Raw genomic sequence first — 12,421 nt, forward strand, 5'->3', positions numbered from 1 at the left:
GTTTTTCTCGTCTTCCTCATTCTCTGACATTTAGCTGAGTTCTAGTCACATGTAGATTTAGGAACATTGCATAATGAAATTTTCCTTTTACTTTTATATTGCAGTATGCCTATATGTTTTCTGGCAGGTTTTTTTTTTCATGAAACTACATAATTTAAATTTAGAGTCTTCTAGGCAGTACAATGTTTCTACGGTAGGTGGCAGTAATAATAAATCTCAGATTTATACTCTGTTAAGATAGAGCAAGCAAATGCTAATGCTAGGGCTTCGTTTTCATTTATAATTCTTCACTCCAGGAATGATTGGACCTGCGGTGTTCCTGGTAGCCGCGGGATTTATTGGTTGTGACTATTCTTTGGCTGTTGCGTTCCTGACCATATCAACAGCGCTGGGGGGCTTTTGCTCTTCTGGATTCAGCATCAACCATCTGGACATTGCACCTTCGTGAGTACTCATGTAGAGATTGGCTGTGACTGACTAAATTCATCTTTTTTAATTGTGGTAAAATATACATAACATAAAATTTACCATTTTAACCATTTTAAAATAGTGTACAGTTCTGTGGCATTAAGTACATTCACATTGTTTTGCATCCATCACCACCATCCATCTCCAGACTGTTCCGTCTTCCCCAAGGAAAACTCTATCCCCATTGAACACTAGCCCCCATCCCTCCTCACAGCCTCTGGCAACCACCACTGTACTTTCTCTCTCTGAATTCGACTGCTCTAGGAATGATTTTAAGTTGTTAAACAAGGTTTCAGTTTACATGATAATTAAAGCATGAAGTTGTTTATAATTAAACTTTTAACTATCATTACCTCTGTACACAGTGTTTCCATAAACACATTACCTAGAACACATTATAACTTGTGTCTGTCCACCCAGCTGGAATGGGAACTCTGAAGGCAGAGACTGTCTTCCCCTCCTCAGGGCTCACCATGACTCGTGGCACATAGTGGGCATTTAGTGGATGGATGAATGTCCAAGACCAGACCCAGGTATTTGTGCAATTATTGTCTTCCCTATGTGCACACATATTTGTTTAGTGCTTGAAAGCTTACAAATCACTTTCACAAACGTAATCATGTTTTATCTGTAAAGCATTCCTATGAGAAAGGTGTTCTTGACCTATTTTATGACTAAGGAAACTCAGATTCAGAGAAGTTAAGTGATTTGCCTTACACCACACAGCTAATAAATGACAGAGCCAAAACTTGAACCTAAAATTCTTTGAAGCCCAGAATTCCTCCTACAGCTAGCTCTATGAAAATGTTCTTTGGGCCACATACTTCTAAGAATTCTTTTGTGCCAGTTGACAAGGTAGAAGAGGAAACTGTGTAAATAGTTTAACCCAGAAGACTTGGCACACTTAATTTTTTAAAAATGGTAGACATGAATGTATTTTTGGAGAAAAGACAGGTGGTGTCCTATCTTTGCCCTACACCTAGATGACCTCAGAATCCTTCTGATTTCTGTTAATCCCCAGTCTTCCGTCCCTTCAGTCAGCACTTCAAGATAAGCTCCTCCAACCTGACTGTCACAGAATTCGAGGAGACCTTTGAAATCATTCTCGGCTAGTCTCTCATTTTATGTAAGAAGTCCAAGAAGGTTCTACGGGATTCAAGTCCTAGTGTGCTCAGCTCCTGGCTGAGTCCCGTCTGCCACTCTGCAGTGCTGTCTGCTGAGGCCCGTTCTCGGCCCCTGGGCAGTGCCTCTTCCTCTCCATCCCTGAGTCCTCCCCAGGTCACACCCTAGTTTGTTTGTTTTTTTAATTAACAGAGCTTAAGATTGGCCCTGAGCTAACATCTGTTGCCAATATTCCTCTTTTTGCTTGAGGAAGATGGTCCTTGAGCTAACATCTATGCCATTCTTCCTCTACTTTGTATATGGGATGCCACCACAGCATGGCTTGATGAGCGGTGTGTAGGTCCACACCCGGGATCCAAACCCACAAACCCCGGGCCGCTGAAGCAGAGCACACAAACTTAACCACTACACCACTGGGCCAACTCCCCCAGTTCTTCATTAAGCCTTTCCACACCATTGCTGCCTGCTTTTTTCTCCTCCTTTTCTCAATGCATTCCATTTATAATTTTATGCTAGATGCATTCATATTAACTACCTTACCTTGATATGTAATCATTTCTAAAGGTGACTCTTACCTTTCCTATCTCCCCAGTTTGGATGTAAGCTCCCTCAGACAGAGACATTTTATACATCCATATCACAGCTTCTGCACAAGGAGAGGCACACCCGGTCCATACTTGTCAAGTGGCTGTGTGATCATACCAAAAAAGTAGGAGCCTCAGTGCTACATGTCCCTTCACAATGGGGAACCAAGGAAAGAAAACCAGTAGCACTTAGGCATCGGACCAAGAAACCATCTGAAATAAATGGTAATCTAATCAAAAGCTCTGGAACGGTAAGCTCCCAGAGTGCAGGGGCCAAGTCTGTCTCACTCACTCCACGTGCTGGGCCATGGTCGGTGCTCTGTCAAGTGCATGAATGGAGGAATGAAAATAGATTTTCATATTCAGTACCATGTTAAAATTCTTTCTAAAAACTATTTGAGTATTGATCTTATTATATTAACACTTTTCTTTAAAGCTCTTTCTTTACTATTCATGTATAATAAAATCAATTTTTGTATTCTCTATTAAATGTAAATACATAATTTTTAGCCAACTTGCGAAATCCTCCACATTATGGCCCCAACCTATCTTTATAATTTTATTTCTGCCTCCCCTGCCTTGCCTTCTGTGTATTCTCTGCCCCAGCTGAACTAAACTACTCTTTATTCTCAAAAAATATCCCGCAACACAAACACACACACACAGACACACACGTTTCCACTTTTCCTAGCTTTGGGATTTTGAAAAGTGATTCTTTAGTCCCTCATAGAATTATGAAGTTATCAGTGTAGACATGTAAATCTTCCTAAAGTGAATTGTAGTGATGCCTTTCTCTACAAAATTAGTAAAGATGACAGCTTTAAATGAATATTACTTTTATTATTATGTCATTATTTCCTATTTCTAGTAAATGAAATATGAAACTTGTTTAGTTATCTCTTCATTTCTATAACCACAGTTATTAATTAGAGAAATTGATGAGTTAAATAGCTGAGTTTGTATATAAGCCACATGTATATGTATTTAAATAGCAATTAAAAGTAACACATAATAGTGAATTCCACAGAATACTATGTAAGTTTATATTAACAATAAAATTGAGATTGAAGTCAAAAATGTGCTATTTGCAGAGATTAGGAGTACAAAGGAAATAGTACATCTAAATGAGATTTTACTCATTAAGATTTGTTTATTTACCTATTTGTTTTGATTGCTTCCTCCCGTTTTTTTTAATTGAGGTAACATTGGTTTATCACACTATATAAATTTCTGCTGCACATCATCATATTTCGATTTCTGCATAGATTACATCATGTGGCCCACCCACAGACTAATTACTATCCAGCACCATACCCATGTCCCCAGTTACCCCTTTAGCCCTCCTCCCTCCTCCCTTCCCCTCTGGTAACCACCAAGCCAATCTTTGTATCAATGTGTTTGTTTGTTGTTGTTTTTATCTTCTATTTATGGGTGAGATCATATGATATTTGACTTTCTCCCTCTGACTTATTTCACTTAGCATAATACTCTCAAGGCCCATCCACGTTGTCACAAATGGCCAGATTTAATCATTTATTATGGCTGAGTAGTATTCCATTGTGTATGAATACCACATCTTCTTTATCCATTCGTCCCTTGATGGGCACCTAGGTTGCTTCCAAGTCTTGGCTATTGTGAATAATGATGCAATGAACATAGGGGTGCATGTATCTTTATGCATTTGTGTTTTCATGTTCTTTGGATAAATACCCAGCAGTGGAATAGTTGGCTTGTATGGTAGTTCTATTCTTGATTTTTTCCCCAGTGATTGTATTGCGATCATAATGGTTTATAACTTTGTGTAATTTTGGATGTACATTATTATTTATCAATTTCTGAAGGCACTTCATCATGCTCATCCCAGTAGTCTAATTTTTCCATCATCATACATTTGTGACCCATCATCCCTTTTGCTCACCCCAACCCCCTTCCCCTCTGGTAACCACTAATCTGTTTTCTTTATCCATGTATTTGTTATCTTTCATATATGAGTGAAATCATGCAGTATTTATCTTTCTCTGTCTGGGTTATTTCACTTAACATTATACCCTCAAGTTCCATCCATGTTGTTGCAAATGGGACAATTTTCTCTTTTTATGGCTGAATAGTATTCCATTGTGCATATATATATATATATATATATATATATATATATATACACCACATCTTCTTTATGCATTCATCCATGGAAGGGCACTTCAGTTGCTTCCATGTCTTTGCTATTGTGAATAATGCTACAAAGAGCATAGGGGTGCATAAATCTCTTTGGATCATTGATTTCATGTTCTTTGGATAAATACCCAGTAGTGGGATAGCTGGATCATATGGTATCTCTGTTTTTAATTTTTTGTGAACTCTCCATACTGCTTCCATAGTGGCTGCACCAGTTTGCGTTCCGACCGGCAGTGTATGAGGGTTCCCTTTTCTCCACATCCTCTCCAGCATTTGTTGTTTTTTTGTCTTAGTAATTATAGCCATTCTGACTGGTGTAAGGTGATATCTCATTGTGGTTTTTATTTGTATTTCCCTAATAATTGGTGAATGTTGAACATCATTCATGTGTCTATTGGCCATCTGTATATCTTCCTTGGAAAAATGTCTGTTCATATGCTCTGCCCATTTTTTGATTGGGTTTTTTGTTTTGTTGTTGTTGAGTTATATGAGTTCTTCATATATTTTAGAGATCAATGCCTTGTTGGATAAATGATTTGCAAATATTTTCTCCAAGTGGGTGGGTTGTCTTTTCATTTTGTTCATGATTTCCTTTGCTTGCAGAAGCTTTTTAGCCTAATGTAGTCCCTTTTGTTTATTTTTTCTTCTGTTTCCCTTGCCTGCATAGACATGATATTTGAAAAGATGCTGGTAAAACCACTGTCAAATAATGTACTGCCTATATTTTCTTCTGGGAGTTTTATGGTTTCAGGTCTTGCCTTCAAGTGTTTAATCCATTTTGAGGTAATTTTTGTATTAACTCAAGCAAGATAATAGTATACTTTCGTTCTTTTGCATTTGGCTGTCCAGTTTTCCCAACACCATTTATTGAGGAGATTTTCCTTTCTCCTTTGTATGTTCTTGGCTCCTTTGTCAAAGATTAACTGTCCATAGATGTGTGGTTTTACTTCTGGGCTTTCAATTCTGTTCCATTGATCTGTGTGTCTGTTTTTGTGCAAGTACCATGCTGTTTTCATTACTATAGCTTTGTAGTATATTTTGAAGTCAGGAATTGTGATACCTCCAGCTTTGTTCTTTTTTATCAGAATTCCTTTGGCTATTTGGGGTCTTTTGTTCGGTATAAATTTTAGGATTCTCTATTCTATTTCCCTGAAGAATGTGATTCTGATTGGGATTACATTGACTCTGCAGGTTGCTTTAGGTAGTATAGATGTTTTAACTATGTTTATTCTTCCAATACATGAGCATGGAATATCTTTCCATTTCTTTATGTCTTCTTCAATTTCTTCCAATAATGTCTTATATAGTTTTCAGTGTACAGGTCTTTCACTACTTTGGTTAAGTTTATTCCTAGATATTTTATTCTTTTCGTTTTGACTGTAAATGGGATTGTATTCTTGATTTCCCTTTCTGCTACTTCATTATTAGTGTATAGAAATGCAACTGATTGTTGTAAGTTGATTTTGTACCCTGCAACTTTTCTGTAGTGGTTGATTATTTCTAATAGATTTCTGATGGATTCTTTAGTGTTTTCTATTTATAGAATCATATCATCTGCAAACAGCAAGAGTTTCACTTCTTCCTTTCCAATTTGGATCCCTTTTATTTCTTTTTCTTGCCTAATTGCTCCGGCCAAAACCTCCAGTACTATGTTGAATAAGAGTGGCGAGAGAGGACGCCCTTGTGTTGTTCCTGTTCTCAGAAGGATGGCTTTCAGTTTTTCACCATGAAGTATGATGTTGGCTGTGGCTTTGTCATATATGGCCTTTATTATGTTGAGGTACTTTCCTTCTATATCCACTTTATTGAGAGGTTTTATCATAATGGATGTTGGATCTTGTCAAATGCTTTCTCTGCATCTATTGAGATGATCATGTGGTTTTTATTCTTTATTCTGTTAATGTGGTGTATCACATTGATTGATTTGCGGATGTTGAACCATCCCTGCATCCCTGGAATGAATCCCACTTGATCATGGTGTACTATCCTTTTAATGTATTACTGTATTCAGTTTGCCAATGTTTTGTTGAGGATTTTTGCATCTATGTTCATCAGTGATATTGGCCTGTAATTTTCCTTCCTTGTGTTCTCCTTGTCTGGTTTTGGTATTAGGGTAAGATTAGCCTCATACAATGAGTTAGGAAGCATTCTGTCTTCTTCAATTTTCTGGAATAGTTTGAGAAGGATAGTTATTAAATCTTCTTTGAATGTTTGGTAGAATTCTCCAGAGAAGCCATCTTGTCCTGAACTTTTGTTTTTTGGGAGATTTTTCATTACTGTTTCAATCTCTTTTCTTGTGACTTTTCTATTCAGATTCTCTATGTCTTCTTGACTCAGTTTTGAGAGGTTGTATGAGTCTAAGAATTTACCCATTTCTTCTAAGTTAACCAATTTGTGGGCATATAATTTTTCATAGTATTTTCTTATAAACCTTTGTATGCTGCAATATCTGTTGTTGTCATTTCTCCTCTTTCAGTTCTAATTTTGCTTGTTTGGCCTTCTCTCTTTTTTTTGTGGTAAGTCTGGCTAAGGGTTTGTCAATTTTGTTTATCTTCTCAAAGAACCAGCTCTTAGTTTCATTATCCTTTCTACTGTTTTTTTAGTCTCTATTTCTGCTCTGATTTTTATTATTTCCCTCCTTATGCTGACTTTGGGCTTCATTTGTTCTGTTTCTAGTTCTGTTATGTGCAGTTTAAGATTACTTATTGGAGATTTTTCTTGTTTGTTTAGATGCACCTGAATTGCTGTGAATTTCCCTCTTATGACACTTTTACTGCATCCCATAAGAATTGGTGTGTTGTATTTTCATTTTCATTTGTCTCCAGTTATTTTTTATTTCCCCTTTGATTTCTTCAATGATCCAGTGGTTGTTCAATAGCATGTTGTTTAGTCACCATATATTTCTGACTTTCCTAGTTTTTCAGTTGATTTCTAGTTTCATAGCATTCTGGTCAGAAAAGATGGTTGAGATGATTTCAGTCTTCTTAAATTTATTGAGGCATGCCTTGTTTCCCCGCATATGGTCTGTCTTTGAGAATGATCCATGTGCACTTGAGAAGAATGTGTATTTTGTTGGTTTGGGATGGAATGCTCTCTATGTATCTGTTAAGTCCATCTGATCAGGTGTTTTGTTTAAATCTACTATTTCCTTGTTGACTTTTTGTCTGGATGATCTGTCCACTGATGTAAGTGGGGTGTTGAGGTCCCCTACTATTATTGTGTTGCTGTTAGTTTCTCCCTTTAGGTCTGTTAATTATTGCTTTATGTACTTTGGTGGCCCAATGTTAGGTGAATATATATTAACAAGTGTTATGTCCTCTTGGTGGAATGTCCCTTTTATCATCATATACTGCCCCTCTTTGTCTCTCATTATCCTTTTTAACTTGAAGTCTGCTTTGTCTGATATAAGTATGGCAACACCTGCTTTCTTTTGTTGGCTGTTAGCTTAGAGTATTGTCTTCCATCCCTTCAATCTGAGCCTGTGTTTGTCTTTAGAGCTCAGGTGTGTTTCCTGAAGGCAGCATATTGTTGGGTCTTGTTTTTCAATCCATCCAGCTACTCTGTGTCTTTTGATTGGCAAACCCCATCTATTTACATTTAGAGTGATTATTGTTATATGAGGGTTTAATGCTGCCATTTTATCTGTTGTTTTCTGGTTGTTCTATGTTTCCATTGCTTCTCTCCTTTGTATTTCTGACTGCTATTTCATTTTGTTGGTTTTCTGAGGAGGTTTTCTCAGTTTTCTCTCTTTTTGTGAATTGTGAACTCTGCTTTGATTTTTTGTTTAGTGGTTACCGTGAGGTTTGTATATAAGATCTCATAGATGAAATAGTCCACTTTCTTGTAGCCTCTTATCTCTATTAACCTAAGCAGGTTCTATCCTCTTCCTCTTCCCCTTCTGAGTAACTGCTGTTAGAAATTGTTCTGTTTTGAATTTTGTGCATTTGTGGCTGAGTTGAAGTGTTTATCATTATGTTTGATGCTTTCTTTCCCTTTCTCTTTTAAGTTGTAATTGAGCCTTTGCCTCCCTGTTCTGGTTGAGAGCTGCAGGTTTCTGATCACGTCTCTCTGTTTGTCTCCTTGCTCAGAGCTTTGTAGACCTTTCCTTTTTGTTGCTGGTGTGAGGGCATCTTTAGTCATTTCTTGTAGGAGAGGTCTAGTGGCAATGCATTCCCTCAGCCTTTGTTTATTTGTGAAAGCTTTTATTTCTCTATCATATCTGAAGGACATTTTTTCTGCATAGAGTATTCTTGGCTGAAAGTTTTTGTCTTTTAGTATTTTGAGTCTCTCCTAGCCTGTGGGTTTTCTGCTGAGAAATACACTGAAAACCTAATAGGGGTTCCTTTGTAGGTTATTTTCTTCTGCCTTGCTGCCCTTAATATTGTTTCTTTGTCATTGTCTATTGCCAGTTTTACTGTTATATCCCTTGGTGAAGGTCTTTTGACAGTGATGTAATTAGACATTCTAATAGCTTCATGTATTTGTAAATCTGGATCCTTCTCCAGGTTTGGGAAATTTTCAGCAATTATTTCTTTGCACAACCTCTCTGCTCCTTCTGCCCTCTCTTCTCCCCCTGGAATACGTATAATCTTTATGGTGCCTTTCCTAATTGAGTCAGATATTTTTCAGATAATTCCTTCATTTTTTTTAAGTCTTAGTTCTGTCTCCTCCTCCACCTGTAGAATTTCTATATTTTTATCCTCTAAATCACTAATTCTTTCCTCCATAGCATCAGCTCTATTTCTTAAAGATTGTAGATGATTTTTTATTTCATTGTTTTTCATATCCAGAATTTCTGCTTGATACTTTTTTATAAGTTCAATCTCCTTGTTGAAGAGATTCCTGTTATTCCTGAGCTCGTTGAACTATCTTTTAGTGTTCTCTTGTAAATTGAGTTTCTCATGACAGCTGTTTTGATTTCTGTCATTTAAGTTGTAAATGTCTGTGCCTTCAGGGTTGGTTTCTGGAGAATTGTCTTTTTCCTTCTGGCCTGAATTGTTGCTGCAGTTTCTCCTGGTGTTTGATGAACTGGTCTTTTGTTGGGGCATCCGTGGCAGTACTAGGTCGCACATTCCACCTGTTGCTGCTAGGTGGGAGCAGGAGCAGTGTTTCGGGTGCAACCTCATCTGCTGGAAGCTGTGGTGGTACTGTGAGTGCTGGACCCTCCAGGGGAGCGTTCAGGTGCTGGTGTGGGCTGTGCTCAGTGGGCAGGGCTTCCTTTCCAGGATGGAGCTCGGGCTGCTCCTCGGGGCTGCAGGGACCCAGTGGGCTCCTCCCCCACTAGGAAAGCGATCAGGAGCAGGCTAAGGACTGCCACCTCTTCTTACAGTCACCCCAGGGGCACATTCCCTCTTTTGGGGCTCAGTAGTACTGTGAGTGCTCACGCAAGCCTGCAGTGCACTTGCCCCAGCATATACCTCTGCTGTGGTTTCTGCTTGGGGTCCTGCCGGCCACTGTGCTTGGTAGGTGGGGCTTCCTCCCTGACACTGAGCTGGGGCCCCTCCTTGGGCCCACACGGGCACAGTGGGCTCCTCCCCACCACCAGGAAAGCAATCACGAGTGGGCTAAGGGCGGCCACCACCTCTTCCTACAGTCAATCCAGTGCATGTTCCCAATTTCAGGGCACTTGCACCAAGCTGGAAAGTGTTCATGCATGTGCACAGGGCTACCGGGGGAGGGGCTGGGAGTGCTCACCTCTCTCTGCCACTTCCCAGAGGGCCAGTCCTTCCACCCTCAGATTTATAGCTGCATGTGTCTCTCAGGCATCCTGTTGTACTGTGTGGGCTTCCTCTGTTGGTCAGTGAATGTCCATTTAGTTGAGATTCGAAAGGGGGAGAGACAAAGGGAATAGTTCAATCCACCATGTTGCTGACGTCACTGTATTCTTAATTTTGGGGGGAATCTGCACACTGCTTTCCATAGTAGCTGCACCAGTTTGCACTCCCACCAGCAGTGTACGAGGGTTGCCTTCTCTCCACATCCTCTCCAACACTTGTTGTTTCCTGTCTTGTTAATTACAGCCATTCTGACTGGAGTGAGGTGATATCTCATTGTAGTTTGGGTTTGCATTGCCCTCATAGTGATGTTGAATGGGTTTCTCATTCTAATCTTAGCTGTCTAAAGCCATTTCACCTTCTCTGAAGATCAGTGCCTTAAGGAAACTTAAGTTTGACTAAAGATTTGTCAATTTTATTTATCTTTTCAAAGAACCACTCTTATTTTCATTGATTTTTTCTATTGTTTTTTTAGTCTCTATTTCATTTATTTCTGCTCTGATTTTTATTATTTCCTTCCGTCTACTCTTTTGCAGCTTTGTTTGATCTTCTTTTTCCAGTACCTTTAGGTGTGCTGTTAAATTATTTATTGAAGACTTTTCTTGTTTCTTGAGGTAGGCCTATATTGCTATAAACTTTCCTCTTAGCACCACTTTTGCTATATCCCATAAATTTTGACATGTCATATTTTCATTTTCATTTGTCTCCAGGAATTTTTTGGTTTCTCCTTTGATTTCTTCGTTGCCTCAGTAGTTGTTCAGTTACATTTTGTTTGATCTCCACATATTTGTGGCTTTTCTGGTTTTATTTGTGTAGTTGATTTCTGTGTTCATACTGTTGTGGTCAGAAAAGATGCTTGGTATTATTTCAGTCTTCTTAAATTTGTTGAAACTCGTTTGGTGGCCTAACGTGATCTTTCTTGGAGAATGTTCCCTGTGCATTTGAAAAGAGTGTGTATTCTGTGGGTTTTGGACAGAATGTTCTATATCTACTAAGTCCCTCTGGTCTGATGTGTCATTGGAGGCCAGTGTGTCCTCATTGATCTTCTGTTTGGATGATCTATCCATTGGTGTAAGTGGAGTGTTAAAGTCCCCTACTATTATTGTGTTACTGTCTATTTCTCCTCTTATGTCTGTTAATAATTGCTTTGTGTACTTAGGTGCTCCTGTGTTGGGTGCATAGATATTTACAAGTGTTATGTCCTCTTGTTGGATTGTTCCCTTTATCATTATGTAGTGCCTTTCTTTGTCTCATGTTACAGTTTTTGTTTTAAAGTCTATTTTGTCTAATATAAATATTACTACCCCCCCACTTTCTTTTCTTGCCATTTGCGTGGTGTATCTTTTTCCATCCTTTCACTTTCAGTTTGTGAGTGTCTTTAAGTCTGAAGTGTGTCTCTTGTATGCAGTATATATATGGGTCTTGTTTTTTTATCCAGTTGGTCACCCTGTGTCTTTTGATTGAAGCATTTAGTCCATTGACATTTAAAGTAACTATTGATAAGAATGTACTTATTGCCATTTTGTTACATTTTTTCTGGGTGTTTTAGTGGTTCTTCTCTGTTCCTTTCTTCTCTTGCTCTCTTCCCTTGTGGTTTGATGGCTTTCTTAAGTATTATTTTTGGGTTCCTTTCTGTTAATTTTTTGTGTATTTATTATAGATTTCTGGTTTCTGATTACCATGAGGTTCATGTATAATAACCTACATAAATAGCAATCTATATTGTCAATGATCTCTTATGTTTGACTTTTTGCTAAAAGCTGTACTCTTTTACTCCTCTCCTCCCCCATTTTATGTTTTTGATATCATCTATAACCTCTTTTGTGTGTGTGTATCTGTTACACTCTTTTCACGGAAACAGATAATTTTAGTGCTTCTGTCTTTTCACCTTTGTGTTAATTTCATTGGTGGTTGATAGCTTCCTTTACTATATATTCATCTTTACCAGTGATTTTATTGTTTTGTTTTCTTTGTTTGTTTTTTTTTTTCCAGTTCATTTTTTTTTTATTAATGTTATGATAGATTACAACCTTGTGAGATTTCAGTTGTACATTTTTGTTAGTCATGTTGTGGGATCACCTCTTCCCCCTTTGTGCCCCCCCCACCCCCCCTTTTCCCTGGTAACCACCGGTCAGATCTCCTTGTCAATATGTTAACTTCCACCTATGAGTGGAGTCATATAGAGTTCGTCTTTCTCTGACTGGCTTATTTCGCTTAACATAAGACCCTCAAGGTCCATCCACGTTGCTGCGAATGGGCCAATTTTGTCTTTTTTTATGGCTGAGTAGTATTCCATTGTGT

At 38.2% G+C, this 12,421-nt stretch overlaps 1 protein-coding gene across 4 annotated transcripts in view; it reads left to right on the forward strand.

Annotated features, from left to right (window-relative positions):
* Positions 1-12,421, forward strand: part of SLC17A5 (solute carrier family 17 member 5) — a 69,919-nt gene that overhangs the window by 37,707 nt on the left and 19,791 nt on the right. For 3 of the 4 annotated variants that reach the window (XM_046675302.1, XM_046675303.1, XM_046675306.1), the window contains one exon: positions 297-444. In XM_046675302.1, the coding sequence (XP_046531258.1) occupies positions 297-444 (148 nt within the window). Of the gene's footprint in view, positions 1-296; positions 445-888; positions 1,005-12,421 lie in introns of those variants that run through there. The other variant, XM_046675304.1, reaches the window with a different exon arrangement.

This window comes from Equus quagga, chromosome 11 (genome assembly GCF_021613505.1).
Source record: "Equus quagga isolate Etosha38 chromosome 11, UCLA_HA_Equagga_1.0, whole genome shotgun sequence".
Taxonomy (NCBI): domain Eukaryota; kingdom Metazoa; phylum Chordata; class Mammalia; order Perissodactyla; family Equidae; genus Equus; species Equus quagga.